The sequence below is a fragment of the Pelmatolapia mariae genome, linkage group LG9, assembly GCF_036321145.2.
Source record: "Pelmatolapia mariae isolate MD_Pm_ZW linkage group LG9, Pm_UMD_F_2, whole genome shotgun sequence".
NCBI classification, from domain to species: Eukaryota; Metazoa; Chordata; class Actinopteri; order Cichliformes; family Cichlidae; genus Pelmatolapia; species Pelmatolapia mariae.
In genome coordinates, this window is record NC_086235.1 from 258704 (window position 1) to 286008 (window position 27305).

Sequence of the window (27305 nt, forward strand, 5' to 3'; positions counted from 1 at the left end):
CCTCTCAGGTCTTCGGTCTTCCACAGTTGGTGTGTACCTGGATCACAGTGCAGGAATTCTGTCTTTCTACAGTGTCTCTGAAACCATGACTCTCCTCCACAGAGTTCAGACTACCTTCACTCAGCCTTTGCACGCTGGACTCTGGGTTGGTTTTGGATCCTCTGCTGAATTGGTTTCAACTTCAGTAGTTTGAAACTGTCGAAAAGGCAACATGTGACTCTGATTTATTTCAGAGTCAAATTTAGACTTTTCCCCGTTGCTCACTTTTGAACTTCCTGTCTAACACATAACTTCCTTTAAATTCAATTGTACTTATATAGCAACAATACGCACCGATTGTGTGTGGGGGGCTGTCAAAATGGAGTTTATGCTCTCACGATTCTTCCCCGTATGACTGACTGTGTGGACTATGTCAGCACAGTGGAGTATGTCACAAAACTAGATCTCCTTAAAGGATAATCACCTGCACGTGTGCTTTTGTTACACTGGACAGTTTAGAGTGATGCCATTTGGATTGTGAAATGCACCAGCCACATTCCAGCGTCTAATGAGTACTGTTCTGTGGGGAATCAGTATTTGGGAAGTGCATTTGCATGAAATTGTGGTCTATTCATCCATCTACCTGGACTCAATATGTCAAAACCATCAGTGAAATTTTCACTCGATTAGCTGCTGCCTCTCTGATGTTTAGTCAAAGGTGAATTTGGTAAAGCTGTAGTTACATATCTCGGTAAACAGGTAGGGCAGGGTCGAATCATTCCAGTAGCTGCTAAAGTGCAAGCAATAGTGGATTTCACCGCTCCAGACACGATTCTTGGGTATGGCTATTTATTACCAGGCATTCTGTTAAAACGTTTCTGTTTTCGTAGCACCACTAAACAGTCTCACCAGTCCCAAGGCCCCCGTCTTGTGGTCCGATGAGTGTCAAGCTGCTTTTGAAGCAGCCAAGCTCTCCTCTGCAGTGCCTCTGTGCTTGCTGCTCCAGATTTTGCATGTCGATTCAAGCTGGAAGTGGATGCCAGTGCATTAGGGGCGAGTGCAGTACTACCACAGGAGGATGAGCGTTGTGTTGACCATCTGATTTGTTATTTTTCACAAAAGATTCAAGAAGCGTCAACTGCATTACAGCATGATTGAACAAGAGGCCCTAGCTTTACGGCTAGCACTACAACATTTTGAAGTGTACCTCAGCTCCAGCCCTATCCAAACATTGTATTTTCAGACCACAATCGTCTTGTGTTGCTGTCTCGTACGCAGAACAGCAACCAACGCCTTATCCGCTGGTCTTTGTGACTCCAAGACTTCAACATTGAAATCTGCTTTAAGAAAGTTTCAGAGAACATTAAAGAAGACGCTCTCCTTAGGGTGTAAAATAAACTCTTTTTATAGGGGGAAATGTTTATTTTTTGGGGTGGGGGAAATGTTATGACCCAGGATCATGGGTTTATGTGTGTGTGTGTTTATATGTGTGACTCCCACCAGAGGATGTGGTTGTGGGTTTTTCTCTCTCCTCCCTCCCAGGTGCGTCTTGATGGAGAAAGGTGCCTGCTGAGTGGTTGGATTGAATTCATTCCTGTTCCTGGATTGAACAATTGGTTGGACAGCAAGCTCTTAGCCACCAGATGACAGCCACCTCATCCCTCTCCCCTGTCCTCCACCAACCAACAAACAGCCTGTGTATCTGATTGTTGCTTTGAGTGTTTCTGTGTGAAAATCTTACAGTTTGTTAACAGTTTGTTAGTCTGTATAAGTCGATTTGTGTGTCTGGTGATATGAGGGCTAAATGAATTTGGGACCTTCTGCTTGTTATTTTGTCATTGCTCAGTGCCAAAGTCAATAAATGGTTCCATACCATTTGAAATTGCCATTTGGGTTTTAGCTTTTTCGTGGGCGGATTTGGAGTGGGTCACATTTCTTGTTAACCCCAGGTTACGCATTGGCCGAGGATGTAACACTTTCCACCGAGACCATTTCTGATGAGGTTTCGGTGAACAGTAGATGGTCAGCTTAAGGCCCACATGGATCCCTCACGTCCTATATCTTTGTTGGATTTCCTCTCATTATTGTTGAGGACACTGTACATCCGGCTAAGATATGCCAAACCTTTGAGGAATAATAAAAATATGTTATGTTTGTCAAACTGTGTCATTTTTAGCATTTTTAATCAATTCAACCAAAGAAACGGGAACAATCATGTGTTTTCGTGACATGGTGAAAAAGAGCTAAAACATACCATTTCTTTGCTAACACTGGTTCATCCATGGAGCATTTGTTGGTCTTATCAAATTGTTTATGTATGACACTATGACATCTCTGCTCTGTGGATATCTGAATGGATATCATTTTGCATTATGGCGACCATAATGCCAAAATGGTTGGCGTTATGGTTGCTGACCTCTAGGAGCTCTCCCCATGTGAGAGAACTCTTTGTCCTCCTCCTGTGTTTCTGTGTTACAACCCTCTCAATAGCAAAGTGTTACCTGGGATGAGATATAACAGCTGGATTCCTGCAACACTCCCTGACAACAGCAGCATTTGAGCCTCCACGTCCCTTACATTCTTCTCATCACATGAAGGTTATTTATTTTGTGAGGCCTAGTGTCTGTAGCTTGGTTTGTAGTAAATTCTTTTGTGTGTAGAATAATGAATTCATGAAATCTGAATTAGAATACTTTATTAATCCTTAAGGAAATTAGGTGGGTTACAGTTGCTCCAAGAAAGTAACAGACTAAACTATTTAAATTGTCATGATACGCTGTGTGCAGGCAGGAATTGGACCCAAATGCAAGCTCATGGAAAACGAAACTCAACTCAAACTGAAGCTTTACTTACTGAAGAAGGCCGAAGGTGATACAAAACTTAAACTGGGAAATACTAACTCACGGAGAGACACAGGGAAAGTCACAACTTGAGGAAGGACAAGACACATAACTGAGGGAGACACCGACATAAATACACAGAAGGATAATGAGGGATGTGGGAGCACAAGGGAAACACAGGTGACACTGATAATCTTAATGAGACAGGGCAGGAGCAAACGCAACGTGACGTACACTGAGACTATCAAAGTAAAACAGGAAGTATGCAGAGATGCAGACTGTAGGGGAAGAGAGAGAACACAGGGAGAGCACAGACATATCAGTTCGGGGAAAACACGAGGAGAAACGAGGCATGGGGACTCACAGATACACAGAAGGGGACACAGGGGGTAAATACACAAGGGGAAATCAAATAAACTAACTGAATAACCTACAAACCACGGAGTAAATAATGAACAAAATACAAAAACACAAGAAAACTAAGAACACTGGGTCAAAATGATCCAGGACCATGACATATATAATACAATATGTTACAGATTTTACAAATTTAAGATGTACAAGGCACTGGCGCAGAAGCCATGAAATACCTCTTTTGTGTAGTTTAAGGAGTGTAGAATGGATTGATGTTGTAGGTTTCATTTTCTGGGAACTGTTTTTTAAACTGTACCTTTTGAACAAGGATTTATATTACACTCCTTTACCTGCAGATAGAAGCATAACAGAATGCTTCACAAAATATTAAGTCATCGAAAGTGAAGTTCACTTAGAAGTAAATTAGCGTTTCAGAAAACACAAGATGCTAAAATTTAAGCTTAATTATTGATGCATTCTGTACTCCTGATGTGACAGCAGACAAAAAATAAACACATTTAAACATTTCAGGACTTTGAAAGTTTGACAGTCCACCTGCTGCCCTTCAAAATGGCAGCAGTCAAGAGCTAAAACGACACGTCAAAAACCATCAGAAGTTAAAACCAACAACTTGGAATTGGTGACTTGGTTAAACTGACAGACATAAAGGAACAACACAAGCACTTCAATCTCTCAGTAGTAAACATGTGTAAATGAAAAAAAACTTTCACTGGACCAAATATTCAGTTATCAACTCTCTAAGATTAGTTACATGGAAATGGTTACACGACACACACCTCACTTTGATTGCTACCTGAATATTGGAAGCAGTATCATTAGGCGAAGGTGTCATGGCTGTGTGCAGGCAGGGAGGAAGGACCCAAAATGCAGGACTCACTGAGGCAAAGGTGAACTCAAAATAAACAGCTTTATTGCAGGTTGTAGACCAAACAGAAGACTAACTATACTGGGGGAAAGTAGACTAACATGCAGACAAAACAGGTAACGGAACACACAGAGTAGTTTAAGGGTGAGCAGACGTTAACGACACGACAGAGAACAAAGGAAACACAGGGCTTATATACACAGGGGAGTAATCAGGGAGTGGGAAATGGGAGGAAGACACAGCTGGGAGAGATTAGGGCTAACGAGACAGGAGGCAAGTAAAACTGAACACATTGACATCAGACATGAACCTTCAAAGTAAAACAGGAAACACACACGCAAAGACACAGACTCAGAGATGCGGGCTTAACACAGAGACCTGACTACACTAGAGGGGATACACAGAACCAAAATGGAAGAATAAACAAAGAGACATCAAGAAAAAGATTAACAATACAGAACAGAAAACACTGGGCACAGACCCAGGACCGTGACAGAAGGTAAGTGCACCGTACACTCGGGATGGATTTGTGCCAAAACTTTACATTCTTTCGTAACAATGTTAGCATCAGGTGACAGAGGACAAAAATCTCCAAACTTTGATGTATGGATTGTGCATACAGAGGTAAATAATTCAAAGAAGTTTTTTTAGATTGAAACCTAGGCCTAAGATAAGACTGACCGAGGAGTTGAAGGTAAAAATGCATCTATGGGAAAAAAACAAATACAGAAGATATCCATCACAACACCAGTTTAGCGATAAAGTCTGAAGATTTGGAACACATTTAAATGACGTTTGTAGAATGAACACAGTTCTGTCAAAGCCATGTGATGTATCACGACTAAATGTAATTGTGCATTATTCCTGACAGAGCTGCACATTTCAGCTCTGTTATTTCAAAACTGCAGTCAGTGTCATGGTCCTGGGTCGGTGACCCAGTGTTTTTGGTTTTGTACTTTTACTTTTGATTTCATTACAAAGTATGACTGTCTGTTTTGGGTTCTGTCCTAGGATTTCAGCTTCCTAGTTTTGGCAGTACTTCCTGAGTTCTTGTTTTTAGGTTTTGTTATTTGGTCTCCCGATGTTTATTCTGTGCTCCCTCTTCTCTGTGTTCCTTCTGTCTGTCCATGGTGTTATTTTGTCTGCTCATGAGTCTGTGTCTGTTAAGTTCTGTGTCTCGGCTGGATCTCTCTGTCTGTCGTGTGCTTCCTGTTTTACTTTGTAGGTCTGTGCCTTATGTCTGTGCGTTCAGCTTTGTGCTCTCCCTGTCTCGTCAGTGTAATCAGCATCAGCCGTGTCTCCCAGCTGTTTCCTCTTAGCTCTGTTCACCTCTTGTATTTAGTGTCTGCGTCTTCCCCTGCTCGTTGTCGTGTTGTACCCTCACTTTCACTGTGTGGCCCGCCAGACACCATAAACTGTACCAAAGGAGAAGCCTAACAAATAGTGTCAATGAGGCTTATGTGTAAGTTTAAAAATGAAGATTTGTGATCTCACATCTGTCCTTTCCCACGCCGTCAAGCTGTTTGTGTCATCACTGGTGTAGACCTTCACCAGGCTAACTGCCACACACCTCTATCTAAATTCTGTTAATCTATAAATCATGTTCATTCTTTCTAATGATCACTCCTTAATAATGTTATTGAATCATTTTGTTCTTGTTGTAGAAATGTGAGATAACAAGAAACTAAAACAATCTTCTAGTTTGTTTTTCTGAACTTGTAGAAATGACACATGCATATGTGGTTATGCAGGTACAGATTTATTTAAATATAACCAGTCCATATATTGATCAACTGTGACAGTTGAACGCTACCTCACTGAGTAAGAAGACTAGTTAGAACCTGAGCAGAGGGTTAACATATGATGTCAGTATTATCTAAAGGTCTTTGGAAGAGCTATAAAAGGGGGGAAATGCAGTGCCAAGTTCTGCATAATCAATACAGTTAAAAGAAATATCCAGTTCAATAAATTCAGATGAGCAGAAATATGACAGGAAGTGTCAGTGAATGAGTCCTAAGCACAGAAATAAGAACCACTAGCTGATCGTATTCATCTGGATCTTGTTTGATGATGTAAGATCAGAACATGAGGACTAACTGGGCTGAGCCTGAGTGATGTCAACCAGAAGAACATGATCACATGGTGAAGACTGGGGAAACTGGTCTGAGGGTTAATAGGTGCTGGACCTTACTGTCCAGTCCACTTATCAGTGCTGGCAGTCATGTGTGAACCTCTTCAGGGATTCAAAGTTACTTCTCTTTAAGAAGAATTTTACTAGTCTACATGCATCCATTTGGACACATGACAGGTGTCTGCTCAGTCATCTCAGTCACCTGCCCCTGTTCCAAGCACACAGGCTGTTTAAGAACAACAAAGGCCCACCTCGCACAAATCACTGGGGTGGTTATAAGTCCATTCTGCAGCTCTAAGGTAGTTTAAAAACTCCTGCTCCCTATTCAACACTTTAAGTAGTTAAAAATGTATTGAAAAAGTTCTAAATCCATTTCTTAGGTTGTTACAAGCTACCCTGCTCTCAGGTAGTTAAAAAGTGCAGCGAGCCCGCCCTCCAGCACCTCCTTCACTGGTTTTAGCAGCGGGTTGTGGACAATGTGAAGTCCTTTATCCAGAGGATGGCAAGCAAGCTTCTCCAGCCGGGACAGCTGGTGCATCTCCTGAAAGTAATCATTGTGTTTATCATCAATAAAGTCATCACTATTATTATTATTATCATCATCATCAGTATCATCGAAGTCATCACCATGCTTCCAGCACCACTATCACCATTATTATTAATATTATCACAGACTTGTGAAAGAGACTGAAGGCTATGGAGAGACAGACAGACATACATCTTATGATTCATTATACCTAACCCTAACCCTTTACATGGTGTTGGGGTCCAGGTTTAATATAGGAAAGAAATAGCTGTGCAGTGTTAGGAGTGCCATGAATACGTTCATTAAAAAATCTGCATCTTGCATTTATTCAGGTTACCTTTGTCTAATGTTAACATTTGTTTAAATAAACACGTCAGTGTGTCCTTAAAAAGGGGGGGAAATAAATAAAGGAGCAAACACGTTTTTCATGGCATTGTACTTGAAATTCATGTGAGAATTAAGGGTTACCGTGAGAAATGCTGTTGTGTACATGGGGATATGTACACAGACTAGAGAAGGCACGATACCACTTTTTTATGTCCGATACCGATATCATAAATTTGGATATCTGCCGATACCGATATGAATCCAATATAGTGTATATTTTAATCAATAAAACAGTTTTTTTTAATATCTTGCTGCATTTTGTATAAGTTCATATTCAAGTTTAAAAAAAACACTAAAGCTATTCTTTAAAACGTCTTGATGCATTTTCAATCATCCAGGACAGTAAAGTTGAGACGCATTGTTTCTAAACACCGGGTCTCTGTGGCTTTTAAACCCCAAAACACGCTGCGCCAAAAACTGGTCCACCCCAAGGATCGGGTCCCCCGACACAAACAGAGTAACATAGTGTACGCTGTTAAGTGCCAGGAGGATTGCCAGGATTTATACATCGGGGAAACCAAACAACCTCTGGTGAAGCGGATGGCACAACACAGAAGAGCTACCTCGTCAGGCCAGGACTCTGCAGTCTATTTACACCTACAGGCCAGTGGACACTCTTTCAATGATGAGGATGTACACATCCTGGACAGGGAGGAACGCTGGTTTGAGGGCGGAGTCAAGGAGGCCATTTACATGAAAAGGGAAAGACCATCTCTGAATCGAGGAGGGGGCCTAAGGGTACATCTGTCACCATCTTACAATGCTGTGATTGCAGCCATTCCCCAACTCTCTGTGAATGGGACTCATGGTCATTGATCAGTGGTCTTTGGTCAGTGGTTGTTGATCAATGGTCATGAGAATTTGCATAATTATGATTAAGGAACTGACCTCCCAGCCCATTGTTCCTTCAGTGGGCTGGTTTCAGTCATTATGCAAATGTCCTGTTTATAAGATTGAAACCTGCAGTCAGCTGAGACTGAAGAAGTCACTTGGATGATGACGAAACGTTTCTCCCACAAAACGCTACGTCCAGATGAACAGAATCAACTTTTGGAGACTAAAGCTATTCTGTTATACTTGCATGCAAAAATACACTGCACCCAAAATATTTCATAGTTCAGCAACACTGACCAATCTAATAAACTTAAACCTGCACCATCCTCCCTATTCTGCTATTTTAAAGAGTACTTAGCAGAAATATTAAACAACCTAACTAATAGGGTTGTCAACCACCCCCCACCCTCCACCTCATGATGCTTAATCAACATAATCAACTTTAATTTAATGCACATGTAAAAAAAAAATAATAATAATAAAAAAATTAATAAATAAATAAAAATGCACAGAAATCAATACTTTTTCGACAATAATTAAATAGATTCAACATCTTTCTTCAACAGAATTGCAGACTGCACAGATGGTTCCCAAGGGAAAAAGTACTATAGCTTACTAGGGTGTGGGACGGAGAGATTTCGCAGGTCTTTCCTCCCCACTGCTGTCAGACTCCACAACAAAGACTTTAACTGATCAAACACACACATCCACAAATGTGCAATAACACAAATGTGCAATAATCTTTCTGGCACCGTTGTATTTTTCACTCTGTTGTATATAGCATTTGTATTCTATTTTTATCCTATTGTATATTTTATTCTATTTTATTCTACTGTATATAGTATTCTATTTTTATTCTATTCTGTACAGTTGTGTACTGTATTTATTCTTATTTTATTTTATTCTAATTGTCCTTCATAACTTTTGCACTGTCCACTTCCTGCTGTGACAAAACAAATTTCCCACGTGTGGGACTAATAAAGGTCATCTTATCTTATCTTATCTTATCTTATCTTATTAGACTTAATAGTTCCTATATACAGTAATGGACTTCTATACATTTTACATCAGATTAAAACTTTGGGTGTAAGATTCGGATAATTATTTATTAAAAGTTAGACATTTGAAATAAGAATAAGAAAGACAGGTATTTCTTTGTGCCCCCCTTTTCCCTGTTAATGCCCTACCTGCCCCCCTGGCTAAACTTTGCTAGACCCGCCCCTGCACAGTTACCAGCCGTCAGCTACGTAGAAAAGGATCCTGGTGTAGAAAGTAATATTAAATACATTCTAACAACAGCTTATCAAGCTTAAACGTGCTGCTGTTGTTCAGCTGCTGGTTTCCTCTTTCTGGTGCAAAGTGGGCCAAAAACAAACAAGAGAGATGGAGTCGCGACAGAAAAGCCGATCAGCTGATCATTGATCAGTTTCATGATTGAGGTAGCAACAGGAGAGGGAGGGGGAGAGAGAAGAGGCAGTCGCTCCATATATCGGTTGATAAGCTTAACATGGGAATGCTTTAAATGTTTGTTTACATGTTTGGTAGCGAGACTCCAAATGCTCAACCAGACCGCCGACAGGTCTCGCACACCACAGTCGCTCTATCACGTGACGCATACTGCTCCGACGTGCTACGGTTATGAGCTGAGTTACACCATGTCGCAAGTTTTGTGAGGTGCTTTTTTGATATTTAATGGTTCGGATTACATTTTTTGTTTCTCTCCAATATCCGATCCAGTAATTTAGGTCAGTATCGGACCGATACGTAATATCGGACCGATACGTAATATCGGATCGGTCCATCTCTAATAGAGACACGCTTGAAAGCTTTTGCTGTCGAAGTAGAGCAGACCAAAAAGTTGACACAACATGCAGAGAGAGTCTTTTTCCTTTTCCTGAGAAAGACTGCCTGTGAGCTCACCTTTCACATAGCCATGCTTCATACAGCTCTAGGGTAATGTGCACAGGGCAGGGTGAAAAAAACTAGAGTTAGAATAAATTAATGGTCAAAGTGTTGAACTAATTTTCATTGATAATTTCTGTTAGCATCTGTTAGCAGGTTTAAAGACAGGCAGGCTGATCACACAGCTTTAATGTGAAGCCTGGTTGGAGCCCTGTACTGGAGATGCCAGGGTACCAGTTGTCATCAATATCATAATCACCATCATCTCTGAAGATATCGATGACCATTACTATCAGAATGATTAGTGTCATCATCATCATCCTTTGCCAGTGGAGCTGTTTACCTGTGGAACATCCTTGATGTCGTTAAAGTCGAGATTCAGTAACTCCAACCTGAAATCAAATCAAATACAAATGTGATACACACACGCCACTCCAGTGGGGAGGCGTTACGTGGATGTGGTTACCTGGTGATGTGGTTACCTGGTGAGGCAGCAGAGGGCCTTGGGCAATGAGTGGATGCTGTTTCCCTCCACAATGAGAATTCTGAGCTCCACCAGAGCCTGAATGTTCTCTGCCAGGTTCTCTAGATGGTTACAGGCCAAGTGAAGGAACACCTGGGGATTTTAAACACATTAGTTAATCCTCTCTGAATCTTCTACAGGTAGTTGTACTGAATAACCAGACTACTTATTCCAGATGTTAGCATAGGTATACATACACAGTATTTCGATCTTGTGATATTAGCCCCACATGAACATACCAGAGCCTTCATGTTGTAGACACAGCCCGGGATGTGAGTGATGAGGTTGTGACTGAGGTTGAGCTTCCTCAACTGGGTCAGATTAGAGAGAGAAGCCGGCAGCGATGACAGCTGGTTGTTGGCTAAACTCAGCACCTAGAACAGGTGGTTTAGATAACTACATATATTACTCCTGTTTTCCACTGCAAAATCCAGTAAGCCTCAGAATAAGTGGATCAAAAATACCGTTGTCTTATTTTTAGGTGTATCCAAAATCTTGTGTTGCACTGTTTAGCTCCAAACCAAAAGCAAAGCAAACTTTGTGCTATTTTAAGGGTATAGGCTTACTGGAAAATATAGTGTAATCCTCACTTTAAGTTTCTTTGTGACAAAACTTTGTTCTAAAAATAATCATTAAAATTTTGAACATAAGAGCTTCATCTAAAGGTCTGAAATTGTATTTAAGCTCTAATTCAAGGCAGTAAATGAATTCAGCTTATGCGTAAGTTCAATAAGGAAGATCTGTAATCACTCATCTGCTTGTTTTTACATGACTACCGCTTTCCCACACTGTCAATACTGACATCATTAATCTAATCCAATCATCTTCTCGCCCGCCTTCTTTGAGCCAATCAGCTTCTCATGGTTTAAATCTGTGCTCGCTGTCATTCTTCCTTTCAGACTCTCTTCCGAGCATCCCGCCTTCCTCCCATATCCACCTCAGATACCTCAGCCAGAGCTCTATTCACGCCTCAGTCTTCATCTTCACCACCAGTATCTAGACTCCTGTTCTAAATCCTGTCATCGCTGCGATTCAGTTCTGCTATGATGGGTCATCAGAGCCTAATCGCCAAATACATCCATTTCTCTATCTCAATAGAACATGTTCAATTCTTCCAAGTGATTTCTCCTTATTGAAATACAATAACAAAATTATCAAATTTGATTCAATAGATTCCCTGCTGGCACAATACCCTGACCAGGTTTTTAAGCCAGGATCAGAGCTTACTGCTACAGGTCACATTCCTTTAATAGCTAACGACCTTTAACTGACAATCATCTGTTCTGTTGTTTCCTAAAGGTCTGTTTATTATTTTGTAGTCAGTGGCCTTGTTTCTGTTTATGCCATGGTTTCGGACATATTGGGTTTGCTTTGTTTTTCATTTCTTCTCTTCCTTATTAAGGACAAAACCGTCTAGGTCAGGAGGAGTTCAGGACCAGCAGGATGGTAAGCATGCACGAGCAGAGGGGCATGGACAAAATGAGAAGGAGCAAGAAGCTGAGATGATAGCTGGCACCTCAGCACATTCATTTCATGTGCCAAGCTGCATATGATGTGCTACCCAGTCCAGCAAATCTGCACATCTGTGACAAGAGTGAGCACCAACATGTCTTCTATGCCCAAAGGAGAATATCCTAAACAGCCTTTTAGGAGGGCCACTACCTCTGGCCAAATGCCATGACCAGTTGCTGAAGTGTGTGGTAAATGCATTTTCAGTGCAGATTTGCAGCCAAAGGAAAATCTCCTTTGTTAGGGCTGGAGAGAAGCCTCAGCTAAACTCTTGACCATAGGAGATGAACTCCAGTCCTCGAGAGCCAGTATCCTGAAACTTTTCCACGTGTCCCTGCTTCAACACACCTCAATAAAATTAGTAGGTCATTAGCAAGACTCTAGCAAGACACTATAGACCTCTCTAAAGTACCAAGAACATGTAAATCAGTGCCAGCAGAGCAGCTTGAGAACAAACAAAGGGTAGGCCATCACATCTGCCACTGAAGCCGCAGAAAGAGCCTGCAGGTAGATTTGGATCAAAAGGATGGGTCCTCACTTCATGACCTCAGCAAACATCACTGATGATGTGTCCCCTGTGTATGCATCTACAAACCGCTTCTCTGTCATTTTGGATGTGTGACAATGCAGGATCAAGTGAATGAGGCCCAAGTCACACAGACCTAGAGACTATTCTATGGCAGTCATCAGTGGTGAGGGAAAATGAGTATTCCCCACATGGTTGGCAAAAATCTCTGCATAATACCCACAATTTAAATGGAAATGAGAGACTTGTCCGCAAATACTGTCCAGCTATTCTCCAACCAGTCGTGGAACAGACACAAAATGGAAAATGGGTTCCCCTTCAAAGTAAAAGTTACCCCTTTTTTAAATATAGTGGCTGCGGTTCTGACAAACAACTTTTATTTTGAAGGCAAACGTTCCCCATTTCTGGTTGAAAATTATTGCACTACTGAGTATTTGCAGGCAACAAGAAAAACTACAGACAACTATAGCAACCAGAGCAAAACACGAGGAGCTTTTTGTATCAGCCACACTATAAATGTGGCCAACCTTTCCTCCAGTCGCTGAACAGAAACCACACCCCACAAACACCATCTGAACCCAAACTATTTAGTGCATCTTAGTGCATCAAGTGCATCAAGTGACGAAACGTTTCTCCCACTGAAAACGCTACGTCCAGATTAACAGAATCAGCTTTTGGAGATTTATTTACCTGGATGAATGAGCATGCATCAAAACATCAAGCATATTTACCTGTTAAAATAAAACCTGCACAACATTTTAAAGAGCTGTTTTCAGGAGCAGTGATCACAGTAGCAATGTCAGTAGCACTAAAGTGAGAAGCTGAAGAATTTTCAGCAGTACCTCCAGCTGTGTGCAGGCGCCCAGCTCTTCAGGAACCTCTTTAAGTCTGTTTCTGTAGGCAAATAAAACTCGGAGTTTCCTCAGCTGACCAATCTCTGGTGGCAAACTGCTCAGCTGCACACACACAACACACAAATATCACCAGGAACAAGCATCTTACCATAAATATAAGCAAATAGATATAAGAGAAGCCATTCCAGGAAAATAAAGAGAAAGATGTTAGAATTCAACTCTTCACAAAGTGCCCTGAAATCCAGATTGAAATATAGAATAATTATAGACACAGGGAAAATAAAACTCTGAATAAGAGACTTTATCAAGTGTTGAGAGCTGAAAATGTCCTGTTTACAAAACATTTCACAAACAGGTTTAGCTCACAGGTTAAGCAAGGCTAACAGCATATGACAGAAACAGCCTGCCCTGCATGCTGGCACTACTCAGGGCTCATTATGCTGCTGAAGGTTGAAGGAGGGTGGAGGCAGAAACTGGATCCTGGTAGATTTCAGTGGGGATTAGAACTTTTATTTATCCAGGACACTGAGCAGCTGCACAGGAGGAGGAGGCAGAAGGAGGGATGGAAGGAGGTCAGTGCCTCACTCATAGGTACACTACATGACTTTTACTTTAAATTAAGACTCTGATGCTGCTAATAGGTCATTTCACTGATTGAACACATGAACATCAATATGCTCTCACTGGTTGGCTCGTGAAAACACCTGGCTAACACCTCCTGTTACTGAGTAAAAGATTTGGATGTTTATCAGGCGTCAGCAAGAGACGCTCATGGTGCATCATGGGAAATGTAGGATCTAGTGTTTGTGGAATAGTATGCCTGTCCTCTCCCCTGCAACACCTGTTCTCTAATAAGATGATAGAATTTCATTCCAGTTTAACAGGGTTCATGAGTGTTTCCTTAGTTTTTTGTACAATCAAGGGTTACTGTTGATCAACATGAGAGATGAATATCTATGTGTGTGTCGTGTTACATGAGTGTTTTCTTGTGTAACTTTGTATGTGCTTTCATTTCCATCCTCATATGTTCTACCATAAAATAAACATCTGGTTTATAAGCGCCATACGTTTGAATTATTCTATAACCATGTGGGATTCAGTCTCTGAATGAATCCTGACAAACTCCTGCGATGTCACATGTTTAATACTAAAATGGTTCAGTGGAGGAGGAGTGTCAGGTATCAGGTGTGTTTACCTGGTTACCCCACAGATTGAGGACCACCAGGTTAGACAGCAGAGCCAGCTGAGAAGGAAGAACAGTCAGGCTGTTGAGAGACAAATTCAGCTTGTCCAAGTCCAACAACTCCCACAGTTCATCTGGAACCTCCTGTAGAGTGAAACAAAAAAGGAAGCTGCTGCTTTCCACTCAGAATTCACCACACAGCTGGAAAAGTTCTCACAGCACTGTTCTTTAGTGTACATATTTAATCAGCCCTCCCTAAAGTATTTTTTTACATTACAAAAGACAGAAAATGCAGCTGACATGTGGAAAGCCTGACGTTTGAATGCTCCTAAATGTTGCTCGATAAAACAGCTTAATCATTTAAAATAATAATTAATATTTCAACCAGTTACCAATAATATGCTCTAAATGTCCTCTCCTGTTGAAGCCAGCTCATATTTTCATTGTTTAAAAGTCATCAGTATTTATTAACACGAGCCCAAAACATGCTGTGCTGTACTGTGTAAAGAGAAAATGCCCATCGTTTCATCACATGGTGTGATTACTGTGTGAAAAGTCACTGATAAATGTCACGCTGGCACTGATCTAATGCTTGTTCATAAATGTGCCAGTGCTCATTTTGACAGATGAAGAAGTTAAATATTTAAACTTGGGTCATTGTCACATGAAACAAATCTACAGTTAAAAATATGTTTACACACTGACAGTCAAAAGTTTTAGAACAGCTGAATTTTTGTCCAGTTCAAGTCATTCAAGTCCAATGAAAAGCTGAAATGGTACAAAGGTAAGTGGTGAACTGTTAAACAAAGGTAAGGTTACCCAAAACTGAAAAATAATGTGCATTTCAGAATTATCCAAAAAAAGGCCTTTTTCAGGGAACACAACATGGGTTAACAGTTTAAAGCTGTTCTGCAGTAATGGAGGTTGATCAGGCCATGAAAGCTGGTGCTACTAACTCCTACAGGTGTTTCTGGATTACTTACAGCCCCCTCTGTCTGCATGAAAGCAGTGTTGGAACACACTGTGGTACCATACCCTCGTCTCTCTGCTGTTTGTGCTAATGGAAGCTCCAGGTGGAGGCGACCGTTGGTTGAAGACTGAATGGGGCTGGCTATAGATTGGGACCACCCTGACGCTTGCTACCTTTAATAAAATATTTGATTGTTGTAAAACCACAAACCCTTGGCAGCGTTGATCTTTCCTTGGGAGCAGGGAGTGGGGCCATTATTCTGTTTTGAGGGTTTTTTTGGTTGCCTCTGGGTTCCCCCCAGGCGGGGGTGTAACAAGTTCATGATTTCTTTTTTAACTCCAACTGCTTGTTTGTACTATGCTTTCATTTCAGAGTGCAAAGAGACACTAAACTGTATAATTTTCAATAAAAAACTTCTAAAACTTTTGACCTGAGTGTATATAACAGGAATCTCATCACGTGTTGCACAGTATTCAGAACTATAGTTAGTGGGTGAGGTTTCAATTGGCTCTGTGTTACCAGTGATATTCAGTTAAATTCAATTCAGTTTTATTTATATAGTGCCAAATCACAGCAAAAGTTGCCTCAAGGCGCTTTATATTTGAAGCTAAAATCTGCAGTGATTCAAAGAAAACAGAGAAAAGCCCAACAATCATAAGTGGATTTGCACTTGCTCATAGGCAGCAAGAGTTGGAAAGCAAACAAAGGAGTTTAAATAAGTGAAGATTGATTAAGGCTGGCATGAGGAACCAGATGCTGTCAGTAGTAGCAGGACTGGACCAGCTGGAGTGCCTGAGTGGTTGGAAAAAGACATTTTAAAATCATATCTGAATAATTGACTGTGTTCCCAGAAGGATGAAAGAGGTGTTGATCACAGTGCAGGCTGATGATGGAGCTTCAACCTGCATGTGAGATAACACTTGGATCTCACAGGGTTAAACTCTGAATGTATAAGTGTAGACACCAGGATGTGTTCTTGTACATTATTAATTGAAACCACAGAGATGGCAGCAGTGGCCATTTGTACCTAAAAGCAGGTGTTGCTGTCATACCTTCAGACCTCGGCGAGCCAGGCTCAGAACATTGTATCCAAACTGTTTGACGGTGAATCTTCGTATTCTGTCTGCTGATGTCAAACTGTCCTCCCTCCCTTCGCTCCTCCTCTTCTCCTCCTTCATCTCTTCTGTACACACTATTCCTCCCATCTCCCACGTTCCTTGTTCACAGAGTTCAGAGAACACAGCTGATTAGTTTTCAAAAACTCAACTAGCTGTGTGGTGATGAAACCACATGTTTCTCTGCTGTGGGACAGATGTTACATGTGATTGTGTTCAGAGGCCAGAACCTCTTGTCCAGGTGTTGTTCTAATGTTTCAAATGAATTTCTACAATACAGATGTTGTGATGTGATGTTCAGGTGTCTTTTTTTCCTAACAGGCCTCAGATCAACAGATGTGATCAAGGTTGAAGACAGCTGTTTTTCCAGTGTCTGTCCAGATGTTTAGTGTCCAGATGTTTTTCTGCTGTTCAGAAGTTCCTTAAATGTCCTCTCTCGTCTCTGGGACCAGTCATTTTAAGCTCCCCTCCTGTAGGTTAGAAACAGATTTAAAATCCACACATAGTGGGCAAGATCACATTGCACGTGTCACCAATTTTCTAAGTAAATATATTTCTGAAGGTGCTGCTGATATGAAATTATCACCTGATGTGGGTAACAACCCATCCAATCCTCACATGCAAAGAAATCAAACCACAGGTGTCCATAAATTATGTGTAATAATGAGAAATGACACAATACTTGAAGAAAAAAAAACATTACAGACACTTTAATATCCTACCTCATTAAACATCTGGACATGTTTCAGCAACGCAGAGCAGAAGGATCAATGACCGATCAGCCTATTGGCAAATTCATGGCATAAACAAGCGGCTGTTTATCTGGCACTGACAGAGAGACGGACATCAAGCTTGAGAAAAGGAAGGAAGTCTATTTAAGGAAGAATGCACACACACACACGCGCACACACACACACACACACACACACACACACACACACACACACAGCTGCTCCTGTCACTCTGCTGCACACTCTCTGACACCAAACTCAATAATCAGGTCATTTCCAAAACAACCATGTGAAACTAAATGCAAAGAGTCTAGTTCCACCTACATGTAACAGCTGAATGTGACTCTGCATTCCTACAAATGAGTTAAATGTTAATTTATTGTTAACAAAAGTAAGAGAGTCCTCTACCTTGTCTCTACATCACCTCTGTCCTCCTGGCTGTGACCCACATATGAATCTTAATGTTCCATGAAGGATGATGTGTTAGGAGGACAGAGCAGAAAAGAGACAGCCAGAGAAAATCAAGAGCATAATAATTATAACTAGCACATATCAATATTTGGATCCAGGCCTTAACTACTCTGAATCTCTGATTTGTCTGAAACCACATTTAAAAAGTAACTTAAAATGCATTTAGTTCATTTCTAGAGTGTAAAAGTCATTTTAGCATCCCCTTTATTAAATATGAACATTATCTCAGAGATAGAATAGAATAGAATAGAATAGAATAGAATAGCCCTTTATTGTCATTGTACATGTACGACAAAATTATGGGTGCTCCACACCAACTTTGCAGGAATAAAATATAAATAGTAAGACATCAGGAGCACATACAAAACAAGACAAAGGCACACACACTGGAGAGCAAAGTGCTTGGAGGTAGTGCAAAGGACTTGGTGTGAGTGTGTCAGTGTCCTGAGTGATGAGGGTCACTCAGACCATGGCACAGATTGGTGAGGTGAGTTTGTTAGCAGTCTGAATGGCCCAAAGAAAGAAGGGGCATCAGTGACCAACATGTTTCCATCACTGTGACTGTGAAGACGATTTACCATTGATCAGTGTGCTTCCCGGTCCACTCTGTTATATTCTGCTAATCTGTCAGCTGTGTCATTTTGTTACATGTGAAGATAGCTGAGTGTCCTGCAGCAAACCAAATCTGCCTGTGGGTCTAATTAAAGGAACCTGAAGCTGTGTTGGTTAAAATTAAAATTCTGGGACACCAGCAGCTTTTTGGTGTAGACAGAAGTTTATTGTGAGAAAGAACAGAATAAAATTGAACATGTAAATGCAAAAATGTTGATGGCACCTCTCAACTGACCATCTCCACATAAGACATCCGCAGCGCTTTCACTTCCCTATTCTACAGTTATAGATCAAAAGTTTAATCAGCTTGTAACCAATGTCAACCTTTGTTTATCTTTTCATCCTTATTTTTTGTTTTCATTACGATAACACAAGTTGAATCACACCATCATCCTATTACATTACAGTTAAAAGTTGGATTTCATGGTAATTAGTGTAACAGATTAATGTTTTTAACATTTTACATGACCTTTCCATCTAATTCTTTGTGCTTGTTGAGGTTTTCTATCTTCAAAAATCTGTGATCTTTCCCATTCACAGGATCTGTACACACAAGCTACTGCTTCTTCAGCCTCTCCGTATCATCAGGACACAGCTCACTCTCTATCAGCACACACAAGTTTATCAGAGCTTCCACCTGCAAATATACATAGACATTTGTGAACATGGGAAACGACTTAATTTTTTTCAGTGGAGGGGGGATAGTCAGACGTCAGCAGACAAAGTCAAACGAGCCTGGCTTGACTGATGGTATGACAGCTCCGCCTCCACTTTAGACTCTTTTATTCAGATTGATCATTCTGGCTTCAATAGTCACTTTCCCCAAACCATCATCGACGTAATGCTACAAGACTGCTCAAATAGGTTCTACAGTTAATTAATGTTTCAATCTTAAATATGATTACGCTATCTGTATCAATAGGTTATGCACTACAAGCCTTTAGGGTGGCAGAAATTAAACCATTACTTACAAAGCTGTCACTTGACCCAGCTATCTACAAAGCTATACAAATATCTCACAATTACATGGGGAAAATCAGCCACATAGGCTATAGGTTTACAGAAAATGCTAAAAGAAAATACATCTTAACTTTAGTAATAAATGTAAAGCAACATGGGCACACTTAAACCATCCACTGACCTCAGAGTCTTCAGTCCACAATTTGGTTTCTCCACAAGATCACACAGCTGCCTCATGTCTGCATCTTTCAGTTTATTGTCAGTTAAGTCTAGCTCTTTTAGATGTGAGGGGTTGGATTTCAGAGCTGAGGCCAGAGCTGCACAACTGATTTCGGACAAACTGCAGCTATCCAGTCTGAAGAAAGAACATAAATTCATTAGACAAAGTTTCTAAATTAAATTACTCAGTGTTTCATAATCTCTTCCGCACAGAAGAAAGTTTAGAGAATATATATAAATTCAGAAAAAGAAAAATCCAAACAGCAGAAGCCAAAAGTCTTTAAGAAATGCTTTGAAAAGTGTTGAAAGGTGTATCTCTATGTCTTTTGAGGCTATTGCTATTTTCCTATGAGATACATGTTTTTTACCTTAAATAACTTAAATGAATATCTTTTTTTTTTCTTTTTAATTGGCCCAGCTTTGGCCCATGGGACCTCCCTGGGCTCAGCCTGAAAGAGGAACATGGATCCACCCTCTTTTGGACCCACCAATCACAAGAGGAGCTATGGGGATCCTCTGCAGAATGAATCAGGCAATGGTCAGGGGTGAAGGCCCTGGGGGTTTTAATCTAATCCAAAACTGGTTCTAGTGAAATCAGTGTCACCTCTCTGCAACAGGTGTAGGCTGCTGGAGGATTCCCATGATGCACTGGGTGTTTCTTCTTCACTCACTATGTGTTAACAGACCTCTCTGCATTGAATCATACTTGTTATTAATCTCTGTCTCTCTTCCACAGCATGTCTTTATCCTGTCTTCCTTCTCTCACCCCAGCCAATCACAGCAGATGGCCCCGCCCCTCCCTGAGCCTGATTCTGCAGGAGGTTTCTTCCTGTTAAAAGGGAGTTTTTCCTTCCCACTGTCGCCAAAGTGTTTGCTCATAGGGGGTCATATGATTGTTGGGTTTTTCCCTGCAGCTGTCAGACTGTACAATCAGAACTGCTCCCAACAAACACAGATGTCTACATCAGCGCTGTAACAACTTCTACTGTTATAACTTGCACATTACTTTTCTCAGCTTATATATACACTAACTTATTGGAAGTTACAGGTCTACTTTTTAATGCACAGGTACAATAAACAATCTGCACTTTTCTAATTATTCTAAATATTCTTAACTATTTAAACATCTTTCAGTATCCTGCTCCGTTTGCACACTATGTGTACGCTAATTTAAATAACTGTACAGTACTCTGCTCTGGTAACTATTGTCCATGATGTAAATATGTAAAAATTGTGCTTCTGTTCTGTGTCCTGTTCTGTTTGTATATGTGTGTTTTTGCTGCTGATACAACCAAATTTCCCCTTGTGGGACAATTAAAGGATTATTCTATTCTATTCTATTCTATTCTCTGCATCTATTATTGTAGGGTCTACCTTACAATATAAAGCGCCTTGAGGTGACAGTAGTTGTGATTTGCCGCTGTCAAGAGGTATTTCTCCATGTCACATGCCCTATCTATTTCATTTTGTTTATTCAGCCCTCTTTGTGTACATACAGTCTTTTGTTTGTTTGTTTTCTATTGTTTTTCATTTCTTTCCTTTTGTTGTTTTGTTATGGCCTCTGTATCTTCCATGTACTATTTAGGTTTGACCTTTCCTGTTTTTCTGTGATTCCTCATATTTAGATTTTTTTTATTCATACACTGATGTTTGGTTTTTGCACATCTTTCAACCAGCCTTTGAAAGAAACCATTTTTTCTTTTGCTATTTTTGCAAGAGATTTATTATAACATGAGCTTTGTGTCACCACAATCATCATATCATAAGTTAGAAAAAATGACTTGTCTGACCTCAGAATCTCCAGTCTACAGTGCCGACTCTCCAGAAAACCACAGAGCTGCTTCACTCCTGAATCCTGCAGGTCGTTGTTGTGACTCAGGTCCAGCTCTCTCAGATAGGAGGGGTTGGACTTCAGAGCTGAGCCCAAAGGAGTACAGCTAATCTCTGACAAACTGCAGCCCATCAATCTGAATTAAGGAAATTATATTGCAGAATGACAAAGACATTTAATATAGGACTAAACATCCAAAAGCATTTTCATTCATTTCATTTTCATTCTTTGTAATCCCTCTGTGTATCCCCAGGTTAGTTTGTTATCTAGGTTTAGGTTTCTGTTATTATGCCTAACCCATGTCCCTTCTTGTGTTGTCAGTTTTGTATCTGTGTGTCTAGGTTGTGTCTCTGCAATCTGTACTTTCAGCCTTATTTTGTCACTGTCTTGTGTTAAGTTTCTGTTTTATTGTTTTGTAATACTGAGTTTAATTATACTTTTTTGGCCTTGTTGTCTCTCTCTGGTTCCCTGTTTAGTCAAAATCAGTGTCTGTTTCCCCTTTCTTTGTGTATGTCATCTGTTTTATTCTGATAACCACTTGTCCTGCGTGCATCATGATCAGTTTTGCTTCCCCTGTTCCTGTTTCCTCTCATGTTTATATTGTCTGTATCTCTAGCTGTCCATTGTCGTGATCTCCCTTATTTCGCCAGCTGTGTGTCCTGTTAGTGTCCAGTGTAGTTTCATTGCTAATATTTCTCAGTGTATGTTTACTTCAGTTCTTTGTATTTTAGTTGCCTGCAACTGTAGTAATAAAGCTGTTTCAAGAATTCAGGGGGTCAGCACTCTGTACAGGCCAGTCAAATTGTTCCACACCAAACTCACTTATCCATGTCTTTATGTGTCTTTGTTTCTGCACTGGTGAGCAGTCATGTTGGAGCAGAAAGGGCCATCACCAAGCTTTTCCCACAAAATTGGGAGCATAACATTGTTCAGAATGTCTTGTTATGCTGAAGCATTAAGAGTTCCTTTCACTGAAACAAGGGGAACAATCCCAACTCCTGAAAAAACACTAACCCCACTCTGACTTGATTTGCTGCCATGTTCAATCACTTCCACTTTGTCTTGATGCATGCTCAATCATCTACGTAAGGAAATCCCAAAGAATTGATTCTGTTCATCTGGGCATAGCCTTTTTAGTGACCATTTCACCATCTTACAATGCTGTAACTTCAGCAATTCCCAACTGTCTGTGAATGGTACTCATGGCCACTGATCAATGGTCATGACAATTTAAATACTAATCATCATGAAACTGACCTCACAGCCCACTGTTCATTCAGTGGTGCTAGTTTGTCATTATGCAAATGTACTGTTTATAAGGTTGGAAACCTGCAGTCAGCTGAGACTGAAGAAGTCACCTGGATGAGTGACGAAATGTTTCTTCCACTGAAAATCCTATGTCCAGATAAACAGAATCAATTTTTAGCACTTTCATTTTGCTATAAGCAACCCATTCTTTAACAAATGCTTACAAAAGCAGTCCTCGTGTCTAGGTGTTTGATTTTATACACCTGGGGAACAGGAGGTGATTGGAACACCTGAATTCAATTATTTGGATGGGCTGAATATTTTTGGCAGTATATTGTACTTCAAATTAGCATTTTACACTTTCTGGTGGTATGACTCTGAAGCTGTTATCTCAACAGATAGCTGCAAAGGAAATTTCACTAGCAACAGATTGTACTACATTAAAAAGTATTTGTAAATGTTTTTGTTTTTTTTAATTACGCTTCCTCCAGAAGTAGAGACGACACTAGTCTTTCCTATAGACAGAGTCAATGACACGCTTCCAGTCCAGTCTATTGAAAAGGTGAACACCCAGGTATATGAAGCCCTCCACCAAATTTACCATTTCTCCAAGGTTAGAAATGCTGTTCAACTCAGGCTTGGGCCTCCAAAAAAAAATCTCACTATGTCTCTTTCTTCTTGGCTGTCATCTTTAGGGTAAGGTGGTTATTGCCACACCAATACTGGTGTGTGGTGAACTGTGGTCTACCCCAAGGCAGCTGCCTCGGTCCACTTCTCTATTCAGTTTTCACGAATGATCTGCCGTATGTCTGGATAAATCTCATCTTGTAATGTATGCTGATGATTCCACCATGTTTTATTCAGCCAGTGGCAACTCTGAACTGACCCACGTATTGCAACAAGATTTGCTGAACGTGTTTTACTGGATAAGTAAAAACAACATGATTTTAAACGTATCCAAATCCAAATCTATGTTAATAGGAAGTAGAGTATGCTTAGTCAACAGCCCACAACTAAATCTTTCCATAGCTGGAATGGTACTAGAACAGGTCACCCAGATTAAATTACTTGGTGTTACCATAAACCACCACCTTTCATGGTCTCAGCACATCGACTATGTTATTAAGAAAATGGGACAGTGCATAGCTATGGCTAGGAAATGCTCCTTTTATATTACTTCTTCAATTATGAAAGGCGTCATTAATGCACTAGTATTATCTCATCTAGAGTACTGCTCAATCATTTGGTCAGCAGCTAATAAGACAGATCTGAACAGACTTCAGTTAGTCCAGAACAAGGCAGCCAGATTAGTGTTAAGGTGTTCAAACTATACAAATATCGATAAAATGCATGATAAACTTTCTTGGCTTTCTGTACAAGCTAAACTATACTATGGCTTAATTGTATTTTTAAAGAAAGCAATACTGTTAAAGACACCATATTTTTTTTCTGCTCAGTTGCAGTATCCAGATGAAATACATAATCATACTACACGATTTTCAACAAACCGCAATTTAGTAACTCCTCAAGTTAAAAGCAACTTTTTGAAAAACTCTGTTATATTTAGAGCATCTTTTCAGTGGAATAAGTTGCCTTGTGCAATGAGAGAACTGGCTTCTATTCATAATTTTAAAAATCACTTAAAAGCCTATTTAGGCAGCTTTTAATTTACTGTAAATATTGTAAGAGGGCAATGTCATTTGTAATGGAAATTTGTGTACTTTGTCTTAGTGTTATTGACATTTATATGCTTATATTTTCACAACTGTAAAACCTTACTGTGGATGTATGAGCCAAATTATGCGATGTTTTGCATCCACTTTATTGTGTAATATTTTATTTGATTGTATTTGATGGTTTGGGCCCCAGGAAGACTAGCAACCACTGTTGTGGAAGCTAATGGGGTTCCTTATAAATAAACAAATAAACAAACTAGCAGTCCACTAGTTCACTGTATTCCTCCCAACAAAAAATTCTGTACAAGAATTTCTGTACAAGGCTTGTCTGCCCTACTGTGGACTTATTCTGTGAACGATGTATGGTCTTCTGTAGTGCACAAAGACCATCTCACTTGTTGAGGTCGTCTCAGAAAGTCAATGATCCATGAGGTTAGAGTGGCCATGTCCATCTTTTGAAGCCATATAGGTTGAACTGTGGTAAACCCTTTGAAAAACTCAAAGAATGTAATTTTCACAGTGCTGCCAAATTAATTCAGATGAGCATGGGCTCATTGAAGGTAGACATCCTGAGCCCTTCAGAGCAGAAAGCAAACTGCCATCGGTCAAGAGAGGTAGCACTCTGGAGCCTAAGACTGGCCAAGACTAGTCTGTTAAAAAAAAAAATGTAATGACGTAAGATGTTAAGGTAACAAGTGTGCAATAGAGGTCAGATAGGGCAGAGTTCATCAGTATTGAGACAAAACAGGATGTTTTCCAGAGTAATGGTATCCTTTCCTGGCTCAAACTAAGATTGAAGATGTGCTGTAAAATTCTGCACAGATGATTAGTGCAGGTCTTCAGGACCTGTGACTTATCCTGTTTGAACCAATAGCTTTGTTCTGGCTTAGTCCCTCCAACTGTCTCTTCATCTCACTGCTAAAAATTGGCAGCCATGCAGAAATAAACAGACTCTGTTTTCTGATGTGTGAGGAGATATTAATGAAATGGTGGTGCATTCTGTGAGGGAAGTACAGAAGTAGGAGAGTGAATTATATATGGCGGCAGTGGAGTTTGGATGGGTCCTAGACTTAAGGTGTTAAACACATTGGCTCTATTTAGGTTTCCCACAGTTCAATAGTTCTTGGTCTGTGATCTTTTTCATTCCTGACCACACATCTCTCGTTTTCCTGGATCTTGTTTTCTGCCTGTTTTTGTAAATAATGTACCACTTTATAATATACCTCCTGTCCCTATAATGGTTTTCTCTTTTTCTTTTTATTGGCTTTACCTACAATGGCCATAATACTATCATAAATAACCAATAAAGAAAGAATGTCTAGTTTCAGCCCTGGTCTGAATTCTTCCTGACAAAAATTAAGGTAAAAATCAGAGTAAATTATGACTTCGAAGACTTCTCTTATATCAGGGTTTTAAATGTGTAGCTTTTGGACTGAAACAGTCAAAATAATCTGGCTTAGTATAATATCAGCCTTCTGTCAGTTTAGTGCCAGCACAACTAAAACACAATTTCTGACCTCAGAGTCTCCAGTCTACATTGCCGACTCTCCAGAAAACCACACAACTGTTTCATTCCCGAATCCTGCAGCTTGTTCCCTCTCAGGTCCAGATGTTTAAGATGGGAGGGGTTAGACTTCAGAGCTGCAACCAGGCAGCTGATCTCTGACAAACTGCAGCTCCTCAATCTGAATAAAGCATAGGAAGTATTATCTGTTTAGAGCTGAAAAAGATCCAGAATGTAGAAGTTGAACACAGAAGCTGAAAATTAAAATTCTAAATGAAATATAACAAATACCAAAATACAAACAAAACAATGAGTGAAACATGTTTCATTCAAATTGACTGTATGTTGCTGTTTCACTAAATATGGAAATATTAAGATGATGTTCCTATGAGATATATATGTATGTATGTGTATATAAAAATAAGGGTGTTGAAATTCCAACTATGCATGGATTTAAACATGTGCAAACACACACACATATACGGTGGGATGCAAAAGTTTGGGCAACCTTGTTAATAGTTGCTATTTTCCTGTATAAATCGTTGGTTGTTACAATAAAAAATGTCAGTGAAATATATCATATAGGAGACACACACAGTGATATTTGAGAAGTGAAATGAAGTTTATTGGATTTACAGAAAGTGTGTAATATGTTGTCTATGTTGTCAGGGGCTTTCCCTCCTGGTAGGAGGCAAATTGGTCCCGGTTGCGAGACCAGACAAGTGAGACTAGTGACTGAGACATGGAATGTCACTTCTCTGCTGGGGAGGGAGCCTGAGCTACTGCGTGAGGTTGAGAGGTACCGACTAGATATAGTCGTGCTCATCTCAATGCATAGCTTGGGCTCCAACACCAGACACCTGAAGAGGGGCTAGACTCAGTCTGGAGTAGTTCTTGGTGAGAGGCAGCGGGCTAGAGGTGGCTATTCTAGTTTCCCCTTGGTTTTTTCCAGCGGATGAGAGGGTTTTTTCCCTGCACCTTAGGGTTGGGGAATGGGTCCTGAATGTTGTCTGTGCTTATGTGCCAAACAACAGTTCAGAGTGCCCGACCTTCTTGGAGTCCCTGGGTGGGGTGTTTGAGGGTACTTAACCTTGGGACTCTGTTGTCCTACTGGGACACTTCATTGCTCATGTAGGCAATGACAGTGAGACCTGGAGGGGTGTGATTGGGAGGAACGGCCTGCCAGATCTGAACCCAAGCAGTGTTCTGTTACTGGACTTCTGCGCAAACCACAGTTTGTCCATGACAAACACCATGTTTGAACATAATGGTGTCCATAAGTAAGTAAGTAAGTAAGTAAAGTTTATTTATTAAGCGCTTTTCACAGACAGGTAGTCACAAAGCGCTGTACACAAAGTTTAAAATAAACAGTACAATCAATCGATATTATACGCAATGTAAAAGGTTAAATGTAAGTTAAATAATGTGAAGAATATAAAATACGTAGATCAACAAAATGCTTTTTTGAACAGAAAAGTTTTTAACTGCTTTTTAAAAGAATCCACAGTCAACCATACGCAATTGTGGTGGTAAA

General features: G+C 40.3%; 2 protein-coding genes across 3 annotated transcripts in view; both read right to left on the minus strand.

The window, feature by feature from the left end:
- Positions 1 to 4082: 4082 nt before the first annotated feature.
- LOC134634067 (leucine-rich repeat-containing protein 30-like) lies at positions 4083 to 17469 on the minus strand. Of its 2 annotated transcripts, XM_063483111.1 has the most exons (7): positions 16457 to 17469; positions 14447 to 14578; positions 13240 to 13353; positions 10602 to 10736; positions 10322 to 10455; positions 10183 to 10231; positions 4083 to 6731 (listed from the first exon to the last, which is right to left on the minus strand). In XM_063483111.1, exons 1-7 carry the CDS (start codon positions 16607 to 16609, stop codon positions 6582 to 6584), a joined length of 867 nt encoding a protein of 288 aa, XP_063339181.1. In that variant the 5' UTR covers positions 16610 to 17469; the 3' UTR covers positions 4083 to 6581. The 2 variants fall into 2 exon arrangements, with proteins under 2 accessions (XP_063339181.1, XP_063339182.1); XM_063483112.1 differs by lacking the exon at positions 13240 to 13353.
- A 562-nt stretch (positions 17470 to 18031) lies between these two features.
- Positions 18032 to 27305, minus strand: part of LOC134634054 (NACHT, LRR and PYD domains-containing protein 3-like) — a 32913-nt gene continuing 23639 nt past the window's right edge. The window contains exons 8-11 of the mRNA XM_063483091.1: positions 25785 to 25952; positions 21303 to 21479; positions 19475 to 19648; positions 18032 to 18970 (exon numbers count right to left, since the gene is read on the minus strand). Of these exons, the coding sequence (XP_063339161.1) occupies positions 18958 to 18970; positions 19475 to 19648; positions 21303 to 21479; positions 25785 to 25952 (532 nt within the window). The 3' untranslated portion in view covers positions 18032 to 18957. The remainder of the gene's footprint in view (positions 18971 to 19474; positions 19649 to 21302; positions 21480 to 25784; positions 25953 to 27305) is intronic.

Bases quoted from the DNA above. Each gene is read 5' to 3' on its own strand.
- LOC134634067 (XM_063483111.1), bottom strand. From the start codon at position 16,609: ATGGGAGGAATAGTGTGTACAGAAGAGATGAAGGAGGAGAAGAGGAGG. The intron at 10,456-10,601 runs GTATGTTCATGT...TAAAATCCCCAG, and splicing joins TCTACAACATGAAGGCTCTG to GTGTTCCTTCACTTGGCCTG. The intron at 10,232-10,321 runs GTAACCACATCA...ATTTGATTTCAG, and splicing joins GCCCTCTGCTGCCTCACCAG to GTTGGAGTTACTGAATCTCG.